This window comes from Alosa pseudoharengus, unplaced genomic scaffold, assembly GCF_046254945.1.
Source record: "Alosa pseudoharengus isolate Yale_2024_CS ecotype anadromous, Long Island Sound unplaced genomic scaffold, YU_APseudo_1.1 YU_APseudo_1.1_scf_6, whole genome shotgun sequence".
Classification (NCBI taxonomy): Eukaryota; Metazoa; Chordata; class Actinopteri; order Clupeiformes; family Clupeidae; genus Alosa; species Alosa pseudoharengus.
In genome coordinates, this window is record NW_027468848.1 from 21,476,386 (window position 1) to 21,495,498 (window position 19,113).

Here is a 19,113-nt window from a genome sequence, read left to right on the forward strand (position 1 = left end):
TGGCATATCTAATTCACCACTGGGCCTCTTAATTTGCCAGAATTTATTTCCATTGCTAATGATGGCCATGCCATTTTAAAATTCACAGAGTACAATGTTAATCCATCCTGATGTCAACAAAAAGGGCCATTAGTAATTATTCTTTAAGCTATATTACTATATTCACTTAAAATAATGCAATGCCTGCTGGTCTTGGCTTCAATTAACTCATATTTCATTCAATATTGACTAACTAAGTCAACAATGTCCTTGAGATAGGTTATGTCCACTCTTTGCCAGACAGGAAGAGCTCAGTGATTTACATTTATTAAAGGAGCATCAATTTCTTGCTTTCACTCATTTTCCCTCCCTCCCACTTTGGCTGGGCGTTCAATCCTCGGTTAGACAGATGATTTGACAAAAAGCTTTTGGTGCCGTGCAGTTGATTAGCTGACTAAGAGCCAGCAAAAACAGCATTTTGACTCCTGCCCAGTTTGTCTTTGTTCCCTCCATGTTGTTTTATTTTTTTCAGTGTCTTGGAACAAGTGACAAAAACACTTTGGAGTGGAAATTAGGGACTCATGAGTGGTGTTTTGTCTTTTGGGAACAGATACTTATCCTTTTGTCTATCTTGTTGCCTCTTCTTTCCTGCAGGCAGAAAACACATCCTCACTGAAGTACAAAGGGATCCATTTTGGAAAGATGACTGGGAAACGCAAAGAAAATAAGGTTATCGAAGGCCCTGGTCCTGGTCAATATGACCCTGATGTGTAAGTAATCTGTACGCCAGAAACAGACGCAGTTCCCGTTTATCTGATAGATATGAATGTGGACACAAAGAGGCCTTCCATAAAATATAGTATGATAGTAGGGGGGCCTATGTGTCTAATTTGGGGGCTTGTGGGATTCGCATTTAAATTTTTGGAGAGTATTATATCTTTGTTCTAGGGGTTCTTAAGAGTAAAAAAAACATGTCTTCATCTTTTTTAAGGTTTTGAAGGACCCAAATCAAAGGTCAAATTCAGAAAAGGGCAAATTTGGTGTTTTGTCCATAAACCTCACATTGTTGGTATTATAGCATAGGGTTTGGTGCCAAAAAGTAAAGATATTCTACATGGTAGTCTGCAAAAGTGGACCACATAAACAATACAACATTATTAAAAAAATGAGGCTGATGATTGATCTCTTTAACAAGAAATTGTGCCTAAAATTCTCGAAATTGTCCCCTAAAAAAAATAATACTTCAATATCAATACTATCAATTCATGCCTATTAGTGTGCTTGAGTGTAGGCCTATCCTAGCCTAGTTGGCTTGTTCAAACGTTTGCCAACATAATAAAAGCTTAACTCGTGTCACACTGTTTGCCAGCAGCAACATCCATCTGATTTGTTTTCAAGTAGCAGGGAATTCAAGCCAAACCGTTGCAACTCTGCCATCAATCATTATGTTAAGCCCACCTAACGACTCTATACACGATTTCATTGGCCTGAATAAGTTTCGATTTCTGGAGCTCACAAGCCAACGGAGAGTTGCTAGACTAGCCCTGGCAGCAAATGTAATTTAGGTTAGCGCTAGGGGCGCGTCTAGATTTCTAGGCTAGGCCTATCCTGCTCTACCAGTTCTTGTCTACACCCATTCAGAGCAGAACACACCATCTTCTGAACCTGCAGCAACACCTGCAACTGCATCAAGTCCATCTAGAGGGACTTTGTACACTTGTTCAGCAGCAGCTGCTGCCAGCATAGATAAGTGCTTCTTCTGCCAGAAGCAGACAAAAAGAGTGTCTTCATGAGGTGTCCTCTTTCAATGCAGGCAACCAACCAAGAGATATTGTAATATTTTGAAGTCAATGACTTTTAACAGGTAGCCAGTTTAAAGATGCTAGGATGGGGGAAATATGTTCATATTTTTTTTGTGTGTGAGCAGCTGCATTTTGTATAAACTTTTTAGACATGTATTATTACAGCCAGCGTAATAGCATTGCAATAGTCTATCCTTGGGGTGAAAAAAGCATGGATTAATTTCTCGGACTTCCTTATCTTTGAAATGTTCCTTAAATGGTAAAATGAAGTTTAGGTGATCTGTTTTATGTGACTATTTAGTGCTAGGTCCTGGTCAATTATAACTCCTAGTTTTTTAACACTTGTGGATGAGGTCAGTGGAAGATCACTATATGTAGCCTGTGATGTGGATAGCATATCCCTCATCTTTTCAGAACCTAAAACCATGACTTCTGTTTTATCTGAGTTCAAAAGCAGGAAATTATTCTTCATCCATGTCTTTATCTTATACATGTGTCAAGTTTGGCTAATGGGGTTAATTCATCAGGCTTTTTTGGAGAGGTATAGTTGTGTATTATCTGCTAAACAACAGGGGCCCCAGTACTGAGCCTTGAGGCACTCCATATTTTACCATAATCTGGGAAGATGGTTTATTATGGACCTGTACAAATTGTTGACAGTTAGGAAGGTATGATCTAAACCAAGCAAGTGCTGAGTCTTTGATGCCTATCAAATTTTCAAGCCTAAGTAGTATGTCATGGTCTATGGTGTCAAAGGCAGCGCTGAGGTCCAGGAGGACCAGTATTGATACAAGGCTAGGTTTTTTGATGGAGGGCTTAATCAATACAAGGCTAGGTTTTTTGAGGGAGGGCTTAATAACAGATGTCTTAAACGACTGCGGTACATGCCCTGATAGCATTGAATTATTTATAATCTAGAGCAAAATCCAGGAAGGGGAGAGCAGTCTTAAGAAGGTGGGTAGGAATAGGGTCTAGTAGACTAGTTGTAGATTTTGATGAGGAAATTGTGGAGGTGAGATCTAATATGTTGTGTATATGTAAATGAATTAAATGTTATTCGAGGTCTCATCTGTGATTCTGTTATGTTTTTGCTATCTTTCAGCAATGGAGTATGTGTATTTGGTGAAACTGATTGGTTATTGATCTTATCTCTAATTGTTTGACATACAATCATATTACTGACATACAATCATACTATTGAAAATAACTGTTTTGTGAACTTTATTCAACATAGCCAGTGATTTAGGTGAAATGTATGGTGCTAATTACAGTGAAATATACAATTTCAAAAAATAGGGTTGAAACAGGTAAAAAAAATGGAGACATTTTTTCTCCATGTTCAATGACATCTAAAGACAATCCAACCACTTTCCAAAAATTAACATTTCAAACCCACAGAAACCACATAGGCCCCCTGACTATGAAGCGTTCAAGGCCATGATAAGAGCTAAATATTGGGAACAACACCACCTCTACTGTACATGAACCTTTGAGGCACTTCTTTCACAACTAGTTTGACTTCTTTATTAAAAACTTTGCACTTAATGGCTCCTTTGAAAATATGAGAGAGCAGACACTTTCCTTGAGTTTTCAGCATGACTTTGACATTTGACTCTGATAATGTTCAGTCATGGAAGTAGTGGAGGAATGAGTGGCAGGGCAAATATTCAAGGTGGCTCAGTAAAGTTATGGCTTTGCTAGAAGCTAATTGGCCTATAAGCTTGTAACTTGAGATTAATTACATCTCAAAAGCAAAATAGGTTTGTGGCCTGTTAGCCAGAAAGCTAGTGTAAGAGAAGGCTTACCCATTTAGCACGTCTTTTTTGGTTTGACACAGCAAATTCTTCCCTACCTGTGTCATGCTAAGAATTTATATAGCTGAATTTGGTTTCAAAACCTTTTAACAGTAACGTGTGTACGTGTCAATGAGAATCAGCACTCTGACTAGAGCTCTAATGCTCTTCAGGTCAGCCCCCCTGCCTACCGCAACTCGTTTCCTTAAGACAGGGGTGTCCAAACTTTTTGCAAAGAGGGCCAGATTTGATAAAGTGAAGATGCCCGGGGGCCAATAGTTTGTTCTGCCTTTCATTCATATCTGGATAGTCAGATAACATTGAACAAACTGTATGAAATACCTTAAATTTACATGAGTTTAACAATATCTTTGCCTCATGAACATTTAAAACAGGAGTTATAAGTAATGCAAAGTTGTCTGTTATTATTAAATCTTAAAACAAGTGAATTTTGCTCTTGTCATTTACAATATATTTCAGAAAATAATAGTTTGTGTCACATCTACAGGTTCATAACATCAACAGTAATAACCAAATCTTACTCAAGAGTTTAATAAAAATAAGTGCCATAAATCCAAGTGCATAAATGTTTTTTTTGGCTTTTCACTGTTGATAGTGACAGATGTTACCGTTCAAAATACTCAATTTCAGATTGATCAAGAAACAGATAACTTGCTGACACTAATGAGAAGGGTGATACTGAGATCTGGATTTCAGTAAAGAGGCCAGGGCCCACTTCCCCGAAAGCATCTTAAGCCTAAGAGCGTCGTAAAGTCCCTCTTACGAACGTCTTAAGATTTGCCGACTGTTTCCCGAAACCATCGTAGCTTTAAGAGCGTCGTGAAAACACTCGTAGATCTACGAGTGCTCCAGAGTACTCGTCACTGGCTAAGAGCGTCTTAACAGTAGGCTACTTCTCACTGAGGTCACCAACAGGACATACAGAGGAATTACAACTTAGAATACATAATCCAACTTATGTTCCCATTCTTTATTGTGTTTACCTGTGATGAATCAGATTTTAGCATGCAAAATAGCCTACATTTAATGGTCATAATAATGTGATGAAAAGCGGACAAAAATGCAATCAAGTTATGAAACGAGACGTTGCCAGAATAGTTTGCCATTATCTTTGCTAAGTGAATATTTTATTAGGCCTATGAGGTAAAAAGCAGAGAAAGCAACATGTGGTTTAGTCTGTAGCCTACTGCATCAAAATCTAAGCCTACACATTTCCTCTCTTTCTTACTCGACTTCTTTCTTATCTTCGAACGTGTTCTTAAGTGACACCGCGAAAAAGTATTGCATGGTGCAACAATCTAATCTTAAAATAATTACAATTATTTATGTCTCTGTGTGGTATATAACCTACTTGGGATGCTTACATGCAGATGTCAAAGTGTTTCTATTTTCGTATTGATGTGAATGAATGTCAAGTTTCCGAAGTTTAAATGGTAGGCCTATAGCTGTGACGTGCAGTCACCTGACATCACCGTCAAATCAGAGGATATTTCAGAACTATTAACGTGGACAGCTCCCCTTAAGAGCATCTTAAGAGCAGTGCACGCGCGTTCACGCTACGAGCATGTTCGGGAAACAGTCGGAAAAACCAAACGAACGATCGTAAGATGAATCGTAGAAAACCCTCTTAAGAGCGTGTCTCCGTCGTCATCGGGGAATGGGCCCACTTCCCCGAAAGCATCTTAAGCCTAAGAGCGTCGTAAAGTCCCTCTTACGAACGTCTTAAGATTTGCCGACTGTTTCCCGAAACTATCGTAGCTTAAGAGCGTCGTGAAAACACTCGTAGATCTACGAGTGCTCCAGAGTACTCGTTACCGGCTAAGAGCGTCTTAACAGTACTTCTCACTGAGGTCACCAAGAGGACATACAGAGGAATTACAACTTAGAATACATAATCCAATTTACGTTACCATTCTTTGTTGTGTTTACCTGTGATGAATCAGATTTTAGCGTGCAAAATAGCCTACATTTAATGGTCATAATAATGTGATGAAAAGCGGACAAAAATGCAATAAAGTTATGAAACGAGACGTTGCCAGAATAGTTTGACATTATCTTTGCTAAGTGAATATTTTATTAGGCCTATGAGGTAAAAAGCAGAGAAAGCAACATGTGGTTTAGTCTGTAGCCTACTGCATCAAAATCTAAGCCTACACATTTCCTCTCTTTCTTACTCGACTTCTTTCTTATCTTCAAACGTGTTCTTAAGTGGCACTGCGAAAAATTATTGCATGGTGCAACAATCTAATCTTAAAATAATTACAATTATTTATGTCTCTGTGTGGTATATAACCTACTTGGGATGCTTACATGCAGATGTCAAAGTGTTTCTATTTTCGTATTGATGTGAATTAATGTGTAGATCTGAAGTTTAAATGGTAGGCCTATAGGTGTGACGTGCAGTCACCTGACATCATCACCGTCAAATCAGAGGATATTTCAGAACTATTAACGTGGACAGCTCCCCTTAAGAGCATCTTAAGAGCAGTGCACGCGCGTTCACGCTACGAGCATGTTCGGGAAACAGTCGGAAAAACTAAACGAACGATCGTAAGATGAATCGTAGAAAACCCTCTTAAGAGCGTGTCTCCGTCGTTATCGGGGAAGTGGGCCCAGGTCTGGTTTGAGGGCAGTGGTTGAAATGCGTAAAATGTCACGCAAGTGGGAGTCACTTAGTCTTGACCTCAATCGGTTCTTGTTGAAGTTCATGACAGAGAATATCTGCTCACACAAATATGTGGAGCCGAATAAGCTCAGCATTTTCTTAGCAAATGTTCGCATTTCTGGAAACTTGTCTTTATCCAGCTTGCAGTAAAAGTCAACAAGAGAAAGCTGCTGGTGTTTGCCGCGCCATTCATCGTCACACTGCAGCTCAATGAGCTCCAGCTGCAGCTGTGGAGGAGCATCATCAGGGTCCACGGAGAAGGGAGAAGAGAAAAGCAGCATGTCCTTTTCAATAACTGCAAAATCCCGAAAGTGTTTGTTAAATTCCACAGAAAGAGATGCGATAGCTGTTGCATAACTCTTCATTTGCGCACCGATGTTGTCCTGTGGGAAACTGTCAATGACCTTTTTCAAAGCCGGGAAGTGCGCGGTGCAGGCCTCTGTTTGGGACAAGTGTCTTTGGAAAAGTTGCAGCTTGGTTCCAAAGGCTTTGATGTGAGCGTATAGCTGGCTCACCACTGCATCTCGTCCTTGAAGATTAACATTCAGCGCATTCAGATGCTTCGTTATGTCAACCAAAAAAGCCAAATCTGCCAGCCATACAGGATCGGACAGTTCTTCCATCGGCTGCCCCTTTTCACTAAAAACTGTCCAATTTCCTCTCTGAGAGCGAAAAATCGCTGCAGTGCGGACCCCCGACTTAGCCACCTCACATCGTTGTGATATATTACGTCTCCGTATTCAGCCTGGATGTCAAGCAAGAACTGCTGAAACTGTCGGTGGTATAGTGCTTTAGAGCGAATAGAATTGATTGCCTTTACCACTGGTTTCATAACATGATCAAATTTGAGATGTTTGGCGCAGAGAGCCTGCTGGTGAATTATACAGTGAAGTTTAATGGCGTTACCTCCTTCTTTGCTGACTTTATTGCAGATCAGTGTGGACAATCCACTTCGCTCACCAGCCATGGCAGGCGCACCATCGGTAATGATCCCAGAAACTTTACTCCATTGTAGTTTCATATCATCAACAGCTTCACAAACAGAAACGAATAAATCCGATCCTCTGGTTTGGCCTTTCATGCTTTGGAGGTCCAGCAGCTCCTCTGTTATGTTCATGTTATTGTCAACTCCTCTTTAAAAATCAGTAGAAGCTAGCTGTGCAGTGTCAGATGCATCTGTGCTTTCATCGCAGGCTAATGAGAAATAATCAAAAGCCTCTCCCCTGTCCCCCAGTTGGCTCTGAATATCCGCCGATATGTCCTCAACCAGGGCCGGAGTGGGGCCACTTTTCAGCCCGGGAGTTTCAGGCCCAAGACCGGCCCACTTTTTCCATAGTGGTGGAAGTTGGATAAATGAAGCAACATTTCAGCTCTTACTATCCTGTAGTTTTTATTAGTACCATGGTTCAACAAATGTGTAAAGGTTATATTAATTCACTTCAACTGAGAAGTTAACAAAAAATATTCCACTATTCCACAAGTTAATAAAAACAGAAAGAAAGACAGAAAGAAAGAAAGCCTTTGAAATGTAGCCTATCCCACGCTTCCACAAAGAGGCATATTGAACTAATGTTTAGGCTACATGTTTTTTGCATGGGTAGGCTATATTGTTGTTTGGTGATTTAGCCTACTACTTTACTACACCCTCTTTTAAGCAAACAAGGCATATAGGTTCATCATGTAGCATACATATTTGGCTCTTTCTTACATTAAATAACTTTATTATACGGCTCTTCACAATGCAAGTAGAATGCTCCATTGACTTGAATGGGATTTCCGAAAGTTCTAGCGGTCATTATTTCTTGGGAAAGGACCTCTGAAAACAAGAATGACCGCTGTCAATGACAATGGCAACGGAGTTTGCGCTTGGAACTTCATTCGAAAGTGAAAGCAGACGGTTGATCAGCCGTGTTCTAAAGAATGTTTGATTCAAGTTCAGCGTGTGTTGCAAACTATTTGTTTCTCATCAAAAGCCACGACGAAACGGTAACAAATAAGTGTAAAGAGACATATCATGGAGTTTATTTTTTCGTTTTGGCAAGTAGCCGTATAATAAGCGGGATAATGTATAGAACGCCGGTCATTATGGGAAAATAAGTCCCTTCAGGGCGAAACAAGACCCCTCCGCTGGCGCGTCGGGGTCCGGTTCGCCCTGTCGGGACTTATTTTCCCCATAATGACCGGCGTTCTATATATTATCCCTTACTTAATTTATCCTCTCTACTTGTCCCTGTAGTCATGGCCTCCTTATCACTAATTTCGGGCTCATCATTTTCAGTGGTCGACTGGTTGATCTGCTGCTCAGAGGCTACAATTTTTACCGCATAGGCCTACACAGATCAAACTTCAGTTTTGTTATTAATATTTGCATACTGCAAAGTCTATGAATCGGATACAAAAGGCTAATATTTTAAGAAATGTAATATGTTGCTTGCAAATAGCTTGACAACGTTACAAAGGTCCAATATTAGCCCAATAACTGCTAATAATCATTGCCTATAGCTATCTCTCTTTACCAGTTGCCACTTTTGTCTGTAGGCCTAATCTAGAAGCTTGGCACATTTAGCAGCATCTACCTGGCCGTTTCAGTCCCTCCTGGCCTCTACCATCCATCCTTCCTGACGCTTATGGCTACTGTAGGGCCGGCCCGGCTATCCGTATCTGAGAAAACTTTTTTGGAAAAGACGGGCTATATGGACCCAACCAACTCTTTTTGGGAGGGGAGAACTCCCTCACACGGTAGGCTACAACCCATGCAGAGGCAACGGTGCCATGCACAGAATGCGGAACGTGTAGCCTACTTAGACTAACGTGACAAATGTCAATATTTTTTTCCTCGACCGGCCCAAAAGTGAAGCGGCCCACCGGGAATTCTCCCAATTCTCCCGATTACCCACCCCGGGCCTGTTCTCAACTCTCCGTGCCACAGTGTTACGTGCCAGGCAAACATTCGCAAATTCTTGCTTCTTCTCAGGGCAAATGTTCTCCACCATTTTCATAACACAGTCTTTGATAAATGTACCTTCAGTAAAAGGTTTGCCATGTTTAGCTATTAACATGGCCACTTCGTAGCTTGCTTTGGTGATATTTTCTTTTGACTCATAGGCCCGCGTGAAGAATCGCTGTTGTGATGCCAGTGAAGCTTGGAGCTGCTTCACTTTTTCAGCACGGTCACTCCCTGTTAGCTTGTCGTATGTTAGCATGTTTAGTCTGGTAGTGTCTCCTTACGTTGAAATCCTTAAACAAGGCAACCGTCTCTTTACAAATTAGACAAACACAATTGCCTTGATTTTCAGTGAAGAAGTATTGTAATTCCCACTTCTCTTGAAAGCGGCGGCCCTCACTGTCAACTTTCCTCGTTTTCTTTGCAGTGGCCATGGCAGAAATGAGCGGAGAGGGGTTCGCGGCACCGATGCAGAGACTGATAGTATTAAAGTGGTGCTGCCACCATTTGGTGAAAGGAGGAACTACAGTTTCAAGTTTTATGATTTATTTATTCTGTTTGACAGTGCAGGCGGGCCATAAATAATACATTATAAGACCGAAGCTGCGGGCCGTATGAAATCTCACCGCGGGCCGTGATTGGCCCCCGGGCCGGACTTTGGACATGCATGCCTTAAGATGAGGGAGATGTGCTCTCACTAAGCATTTTCCCATGCCACGGCCCAGCCCATCGATAGATAGGGAGGGAGGAGAGGAAAAAATGCATTGACAGCTCAGTTGCAGGAAGGACACTGGCAACCGCACTCATCACGCCCCCACTCTCTGTAATTGAGACAGGAGACAGAATGCATAAATCACATCTCCCCGGCTCCCTTCTACGGGCCCTCTGCTCATACACAGATATACTGTATGGGACGGGAGCAGATTTATCATGGCGGGTGGATGGATAGCGAAGAGATCGATCGCAGCGTTGGTTTCCTGTTCTGGTGACTGATGGTCTGCTGGTTGCTTTTCTTTTTCGTCTGAATAGGCATGATGCCCCTTCCTATGAGAACATCAACTTGAGGAAGGAGAAGAAGAGCAGGGTGGAGCTGGCCATCCCTCGTTATCACGAAATTGTCACCCTTCAGGAAGAGAAGAAGGTGATCTCTCTCTCACGCTCTCTTCTCTCTCTCTCTCTCTCTCTCTCTATTTTCTTTACCTACTCCCGCCCTTCTCCTGGAATCCTCACATTAATTTCAGTCACTGATAATGAATATCTGCACTTCAAGTCTTGAAGAAACAGGCTGCTTTTCACACCGAGATATAAGGCATGAAAGGTGAGAAGAAGGCCTAAAAGTAGGATCAGTGTTTCATTAGCATGGAGATTAGGAGCACCACACTGCCTCATTCGCATGACTTACCAGAACGCACCTCTTTCACACGTTAAAGCACCATTGCCACTTTTCAAGGTATATTTTTATGAGCAGCTACTTTTTTTGTTGTAGCACTAGATGAATTTTGATGGTATACGGTCACATGAAGGACAGGTAAATACAACTGTTGTTCTCCCATATCATCTAGGCCATGCAATATTAAACTTTGCTATTTAGGTCAGAACACCACACAGAAATGTAAGTAAAGCCTTTACAGCAGGATATTGTCAACAATACTGCCAAAAGACACCAGTTAGCATGATTGCAAGCTTTTGTCATTTGGCCTGTTGATGGTGTTTGCAATTTTTTGCATGCTTTAGGTAGCTTGAAAAACTCCAAACTGCTGTAAACAGTGAAATTCCACAATGGCTGAGACATTTTGCTACGTGCTTGTATTTTTCCTCCTTTTTCCACCTTTTCCTCTTCCTTTAAGGTGTGTTGACAGATGAGCAGTTCCATCAATCCATCTCTATGTGAAACACAAAGAACGCTGACCCACCCAATCTTCTCTCTCCTCTCTGATGGGCCTGGAGGGTCTTGTCTTTTTACATCAGCAATCCCAAGGCAACAGGCCAAAGGGTACTCCCTCCTTCCTCTTACAGGAAGAAGATTGACTCTCCTCTCCTTTCTCTCTGTCCTTGCTGAACCTTGTGAGCTTAAATTTAAGCAGCGGGGAGGCTTAGTAACCTCTCCATAGGTTGGAAAAAATTGCTTGCATCAAACAGTTCACAGTGCTGCTGGCCAAGCACAAAAAAAGTAGTTTTTTTTGTTTTGGCTGTACAGTTTGCTGCCTTGGTTTAGCACGTGTGCAGAATAGCCATGTCATACTCTTAGTCTGGTATGAAGAAACTGTAGTGTTCCTGTAAACAAACGTAGCTGCATTCTCATCGTTCAACCTGACCCAGTTTCTCTGTGGATGTTCGTAATTGAAATTAGCAGTATGTGACACTACACTAGAGGGCGCCAAAGCTCAATGTATAGGCCTAAATGTTCTGCTCATGTCTGTTTCATTTGTGCCAAGTGTTGAGGCATTATTCAGAATGATTATTTGGTCCAATTATATCCATACTTTGTTCAGTTGATGGCACATTGTTTATCTCAATGGCATGCAAAATAGTAAATGGTATCACTAATATAGCGGTGGAGCCTCGCTTCACTGATCTTCTAACAGAGATTAAATATCTGGGCACATTCAAAGCCCTGCATGTATAGTTTAACTGTAAACAAACACTAGTCGATTTTCAATGCAAATCTACAAAGCAAAAGAATATGCAAAGAAATACAACATAAACAATTGATGTTTTATGCTAAATCACAGCTGGTCCTGTTTCCTGTAAGTGGACATTCGATTCTAATCATTGGAATAGAATGATTATATGCACTTTTCTTTTCCTGAAGTTTGTCCACTGAGTGAGCTGTGTGAGCTCAGGATGTGCATGATCAAACGATAAGGAAAATGCAAGGCGAGAAGGATTCCTTAAGAATCACAGTTGTCTGAAATGATCTACTGTTTCATCTTCAAACTAAAAAGAGATAGCAGACACAGATAGTTACAATAAGGGGATTCCACATTCATTTTTGGTCTGATCTCATATCCTTAACCACATATATTGGTTGGCAACACATCTCATTTGACACGGATGCATTTGCATGTCTGCATGGTAATCTTCCCTCAAGGGTGTCAGCAGAGGCCAGCAATAGCACTACCACTAATAATTACGCACTGGCTGTGAAATCCTCTTTACATGTCTTCATGATTCAACGAAAACGAGTTTGGAAATAGTATCATTCCCAAAATGAGGGACATTAAACTGGGCCACCCAAACCCACAGTACATCAACATCAACATATGTGATAACTGTTATCTGTCATTTCCCTCTCATTTTGGTGCAGTGTAAAGCTGAAAGGCTGTTTGGTTTTCACTGTTTTTTTTTTTTGCCATGTCAGTACGGAAATGGTGAAGAATGTAGTGGTATAGTCACAGATAATTGGCATCTGGGGTCCTTACCTTACCTTACCTGCTTTATGAAGGTGTTTTTTTAAGGGATAGTTGGGAGCCGGTCTCCGCTAGCTGCCCGAGCGCAAACGGGGCCACGAAGCGAGCAGCACCTGCGGTGTGGGTGACCCCTCTCTGCCTTCGCGTCAGCGGCGGCCCACTCTGACTGCAATCATTAGGCAGCTCTCGCTATTTTACCCAGGAGCAGATGGGTTTCTATGCTGACCCCGCCTGACCACAGAGACACATCCATAAAGATGTGTACTTTCTTCTCTCCCATGTGGAGAGAGGGTGCAGGCTTGACACACACACAAAGGTGTGCGTGTGTGTGTGTGTGAGAGGGGGTGTCCGGTGCTGATGTGCCCATTAGGTAGGATGTTGTGGCGACAGGAGCTGCTAACACTGCTGCTTGTCGTTAGCAGTCATTAAATTCAAAGGTGTGGCGAGATGCCTGTGCTAGTGCTTCCCTCCTAGACGCTGTTCCGTCTCATTTAACTTGATTAGCTTCTCTTGCAAAACTGTGGGTGCAGGTTTCATTGTGGTGGGGGGTTTGTGGGTGTAAGGTGTTTGTATGTGTGTATGTTTGCTTGGTTGTTTTTGTTTGGTTTAGAACGTGTGTGCCCTCACTTGCCTCTCCTTTCCCCTACTCTGTAAGTTGGCATCAGTCTTGTGGACTGTAATTGCCTATAAATCATGGTGTGGAGTGCCACGTGGGACAGTCTTCCCGGGGAGGGTGAGCGGGGGGGGCAGTGAAGAGGTGCGCCATAATGGCCACCTCCTCACAACACTCCAATGTCTGATCAGAGAAAGGTTATTCTCCCTCTGACAAACTCTCTCTCTCTCTCTCTCTCCCTCTCTCTCTCTTGCTCTCTATCTGTCTGCCTTTGATTTTCCCGTCCCTGTGTCGGTCTCTGTCTGTGAGGTTGAAGCTCTTCATCTTTGTAATTGAGTGTTTGACAACTTCAAGAAGAAAAAAAGAGAAAGCTCTAGGGTATTGCTTAGACCTGTGATAGATAATCCCACAGACCATATATTCTGTATCAATCACACCCCATTGATCAGCTATATGTTTTCCTTGTTATCTGCTCCCTGTTGTCTCTCAGGGTGTGCCAGGACCTGGTCAGTACCACATCAAGAGTCAGTTTGAGAAGTCCAGCAGCCTCCACAGAGCCCCTGTAGGCTACATCCCTCCCTTTCTCTCGCAGGCCCAGGTAAGCATCACTTCTTCCCTCCTTCCCCTATACTCTTTTGATCTTCTCTTGCTTCAGTGCACTTAAGGAGTCCCACTCTCTCTCTCTCTCTCCCTATCTCTCTCTCTCCCTGTCATGTTGCGATACTGCCGATACAGCATCTGTTGGCTAGAGCAAGTGCGGTGCGGTGGATTGATACGGATTCGATTGGCGGGTGATAGACAGCTAAAATGGCCGCTGTGACGGGACGTGACAGGCGGACGGGGTGATGGCTCAAAAGGGCTTTGCCATCTGTCTTTACTCTGGTGGCACCGGGCGGCTCTGACATGTAATATGCCCCGTGGCCACGGGCCCGAGATTGCCATCTCTGTCACGCGGTGCCCTGTGCCGGGGAGCAGGGGAGGTCTCTCCAGATGTGCTCGCTCCCCACAAGACTGATGATGGCCACTGGGAGAGAAATCAAAACATAATGACCTTTTGAGTTTTGTTTTTGAGATACTGTAGATATGCTGTAGTAATATGATTTTTTTTCTTTCTTTTCCATTTCACTTTCAATTCATACAGGAAGTGCAGAGGTTTTTGAAATGGAAGTCATGAGATGCTTCCTGATGTGATATGATATGATATGCCTGCATGCTTAATGTTAGGAACTGCTCGCGTTTGCCATTTTCTTAATGGTGCTAGCTGAAAGACATCACTGATATACCCTCACACATATGCACTCATACACCCTCACACATGTCAATGTGGGGGTACCCTACCATGATGATAGAAACCCTTCCATCTCATACACACCACACACACATACGTACACACCACACAGACATGCTTAGAAGGAAGACTAAGAGAGTGAGAGTGCTTGGGAAAACTCTTTGACCTCTTTTTTATTTTATTTTTAATTAATCTATTTGTTTTATTTATTTTTAACGTTGGCACAGGAGTTCGGTCGCCTCTGATCTTCCGTGTGAAGTCACTGCCACCAACCTGTGAGGTGCTGCGGTGTGTCGGGGATCAGACAGTCGGCTTGCGGCTTCAGCATTTGATGGGGCCCTGTGGAAGCCTGGAGAGAGAGAGAGAGAGAGAGAAAGAGAGAGAGAGAGAGAGGGGGAGAGAGAGGAAGGGAGGGATAGAGAGGGAGAGGAGGAGTGGAGCAGCTGGAGCTCAGCCTATTTCCTTGAGAATTTATCCACTTATGATTATTAATCAGACGCTTTCTGCTGCCCGTGTTGAGGCTAGATCTGAGCCGCAATTCCCACAGTCCACATGAGTTAATGCAGCACTTTAATGCAATCTGGCACATTCAGCCTTGGCTGTGTCCTGTGTGGAACAACTCGTAAGAGCTCTATAATTCAACAACTCATTACTAATACACACACACACACACACACACACACACACACACACACACACACACACACACACATGCGTGCGCGCACACACACACACACACACACACACACACACACACACACTCACACTGCTACTTGGTTTTTTCTCCTGTTCCTCCTCCTCGCCTCAGCCTTGTAGAATTGAAGGAAACACATTGACCGCCTGGTCCTTTAAGGTTTTAAAAAAACACAGCCAAGAATTTCTTACCTTCAATACCTTCAGGTAGTTGCCCCTGTGAGTCAGGTGCCCTTGGGTGTTGCTCTGTAAGATGTAGACAATTCTCACCAAGTGAAAGCTTCGGCTTGGACCTGCGACATTGAAACTGGGGGAATGGATTGTATATAATGGTGACTGTCAAGGTGAGGCAGAGGGGAGACCGTCTCCAAAGTGAACCATTAGACTGCTGGAGAGCAAAAGCCTTTCACTCAGTCAGCACTCTTCTTTCAACAACAAAAAAAACAGAGGATTTATTTGGTTATATAACTTTGTCTCACGTTTTAATTGGTGCAGATGGATTAAACCTTACGTTAAACGTTTTTGAGAGTTCACAGCGTCTCTAATGGATGGTACATCATGTTGTTGTTGTTTTTTACTCCTAGCGCTTTACATCGGTGAAGGAGGTGGCGCCCCCTGTTGGTGCCTATAATGACCCACGCTGTGCATTGGAGCTGCTGAAGAAGACCACTAGCCTAAAGAAAAGCCCGTTTGGATTGACGGCTGTGCGATTCGTCTCAGAGAAAAAGAAACCATCCACTCCAGGTATGTGTGTGTCTGTGTGTCTGTGTGTGTGTGTGTGTGTGTGTGTGTATGCGTGTGGGTGTGTGTGTGCATGTCTGTGTGTGTGTGTGTGTGTGTGTGTGTGTATGCGTGTGGGTGTGTGTGTGCATGTCTGTGTGTGTGTGTGTGTGTGTGTGTGTGTGTGTGTGTGTGTGTGTGTATGCGTGTGGGTGTGTGTGTGCATGTCTGTGTGTGTGTGTGTGTGTGTGTGTGTGTGTGTGTGTGTGTGTGTGTGTGTGTGTATGCGTGTGGGTGTGTGTGTGCATGTCTGTGTGTGTGTATGTGTGTGTGTGTGTGTGTGTGTGTGTGTGTGTGTGTGCGCGCGTGAGTGTTTTAGCATTTTAACAGGTTCTTATTCTTGTCTGATGTATCAAGGTTGACTTTGTTTTTCACCCTAGCGAGAGAACTTCTTTCTGTCTGTTGATTTCCATGCAAACAATAGTAAGCGTTGCCACCCACTCACTGCAAAGATGTCCATGACTCAGTGTGTGTTTGCCTGTAAAATGCATTTTAATTAAATGAATGCAGTTAAAAAGAAAAAAAGAAAACAGGAAAAAGCCTGTCATCGTGATGGGGGATGCAAATTCCACATTGTGCAGGCACTCTGCAATAGTACCTCAAACAAAAGTCTTGTTTTGCTGCTGGTTACTTTATGCACTGTGAATTCTGTTAAGGCAAACTTTGAGTAAACAAGGAACAATATGTAGCTGTAGTCCTATCCACAATTTTGAATTGTTTTTCTCTACATGGCTTTCTCCTTCTGCAGGCCCAGGTGCTTATAACATATTTGACTACGGGCTTGCTCAGGAAAGCGGTAAAAAGGCGTTCTTGGAATGCACGAGGAGAGGAGCGTTTGGCTCGTCGGTATGCCGCAGTCCCCTGTTCATCAACAAATCAGACATTCATGTTCCTGGGCCAGGACAATACCAGGTAGGGCCTGGAGTGAGTGTCTTATTAGAGTTGGCTTGGGCTCACCAAATTACTGCTATGCTTTTATTTATTGTAACGCGATACTCTGTGCTTTAGGTGGAGAAGAAGTCGGAAGAGCTGTACAAACGTCAACAAACTGCGGCGTTTAAGTCCGAAACAGAACGCCTGGCAACCCCGACGATGACCAAAGTAAGATACATCAAAGCCTTTAAAAAGTCGACTTTCCACATACTAAAAGAAGCCACGCTCTGATGGTTACTAAGCCATCTGCCACTGATATAATGTTGAATTAACCACTTCCAATGAAATTACCATTTCCACATGACCTTACACAAAATCAGATGCTTGAATTGTACCTCTTGGGCTTGGGATAAACATTTCCCTGCATTTAGTGTTGACTCTAACGCTGGAGCACAAGAAAGTGACTTTTAATATGAGGGAAGTCTTGCTCAAAGGATTCTGCCATCTGTGGAGAAAAACACAGCCTTAGAACATGTAAAAGCATAGCGGAGTGCTCCTCTCGTTGGTAAACAAATCAAACATAAAAATGCTGTCTGTTTTTCGGACTCTGTATGTGTGTCATCCCATTTCCTGCTTCTGCCTCCCTGTCAACAACAGCACGTTACCCCACTGCTCAAATCAGAGGCAACTGCCACTGTGCGTTTTCCCCGCTGTCGGAATTCGGCTGCGGCGTGGTCTTGTTTACCGGTCTTGCACTTTATGATGAAGAACTGGTTACCATGGTGAGGGCTCCCTTCTCTCCAGGCCAGGTGACGTGTTGCGACAGTGGGGTGAGACACGTGTTTGTGTCAGGACAGAGCCAGGGGGCTTCTTCACAGTAGGTGGGTGGAAAAGTGCCACATTTGTCTATTTGTCTCAAAACTGTTGCATGACTTTTCAGCAGCTCTATAAATTGCTTCTTTTTATTGCACTCTGCGCGTGAAGCAGAGCATAAAATATGTAGTCCAGAGTGATTAAGTGATGTTGGTTTTAAAAAAATAAAATAAAATCGGTTTAGGCCATATGCCTATGTGTTGCGGTGGTGTAAAGAAGTACTCTTCTCCAGGTGTGAGCTGAAGCCGTTGCTATCACACCCTCTGACAACATAGTTAGCTCTCCCCTTTTTCAGCTGTCAGCTCTGGGAATCGCATTGCTCGGGGGATCTGTGTTAAAGGTGAGGCGGGAGCACAGTGAGTTATTTACCCATGCAATGTACGCGTCTCATCACTAAAGCTTCTCTGTTTGATGTGAAAGGCGCACCCTCCATTTGAACCCGCCGAGCTTAGAGATTTTCAGTTCAGCACGCTCTCCGCACCCACTCTGTTGCCGATGTGTTGTCTTCAGTACCGGTGTCGACACAAAACATCAGTCCAACAGATGCTTGGAAATATAGAAAGGTGTATCAACATCATAGCTGCTTATGTTGGAGGAGTTGCACTGTGGGAATAATATATGTCCTCTACAAATAGGTAGGCTCTGCTTGGGGCGTCTACCGTTGTTTAGCTCGAATGGCACCACTACGTGCTGTTAACTTTCCACAAGCCATTCCATGCAGTGTATCCTCCCACGTTAATCAGTTGTAGACCGTCATACCAGCAGACATATAATTAATATCCCTTCCAGCAAGTACCTCCTCTTGTTAATTGCCTTTAACAGTCATTTAAAAATGATCCGACGAGCACTTGGGGTTGGTCAAATTATGATTGTAGACCTTTCATTAGTAGAGGTTATTGTAGAAATGGCTCTTTTGATGGAGCTGTGAAATTGGCTGCAGCAGGTAATTGCTCATTCTCCTCTTGAAAGAGCTGTACATTTTTATTTATTTTTTTAAAGTATATTTTTTTGGGGCTTTTATGCCTTTAATGCGACAGGATAGTGGAGAATGACAGGAAGTGAGTGGGAGAGAGAGTCGGGGTGGGATCCGGAAAGGACCACGGGGCGGGAATCGAACCCGGGTCGCCGGCGTATGGTGTAGGTGACCCAGCCAGTTGCGCCACTGCTGGGGCCGGAGCTGTACATTTTTAAGTTTAGCCGTTGTTGTCTACCAGAAACAGATACGATGGTTGCACTTATGAGAGCACATTTTCTTCTTCAGTTACATTATACATCATATAAATGAGACTCATTCAGCAAGTTTTAGAAACATATGGAACATCATAAAGTGCAGATAGAAATTGACTAGCATACAAAGCAAAGAAACCATGCTATTGTAG

At 43.0% G+C, this 19,113-nt stretch overlaps 1 protein-coding gene across 1 annotated transcript in view; it reads left to right on the plus strand.

Moving 5' to 3' along the window:
* Positions 1-19,113, plus strand: part of stpg2 (sperm-tail PG-rich repeat containing 2) — a 31,041-nt gene that overhangs the window by 1,366 nt on the left and 10,562 nt on the right. Inside the window, exons 5-10 of the mRNA XM_076271323.1 lie at positions 634-749; positions 10,234-10,345; positions 13,718-13,825; positions 15,793-15,952; positions 16,737-16,900; positions 16,997-17,089. Of these exons, the coding sequence (XP_076127438.1) occupies positions 634-749; positions 10,234-10,345; positions 13,718-13,825; positions 15,793-15,952; positions 16,737-16,900; positions 16,997-17,089 (753 nt within the window). The remainder of the gene's footprint in view (positions 1-633; positions 750-10,233; positions 10,346-13,717; positions 13,826-15,792; positions 15,953-16,736; positions 16,901-16,996; positions 17,090-19,113) is intronic.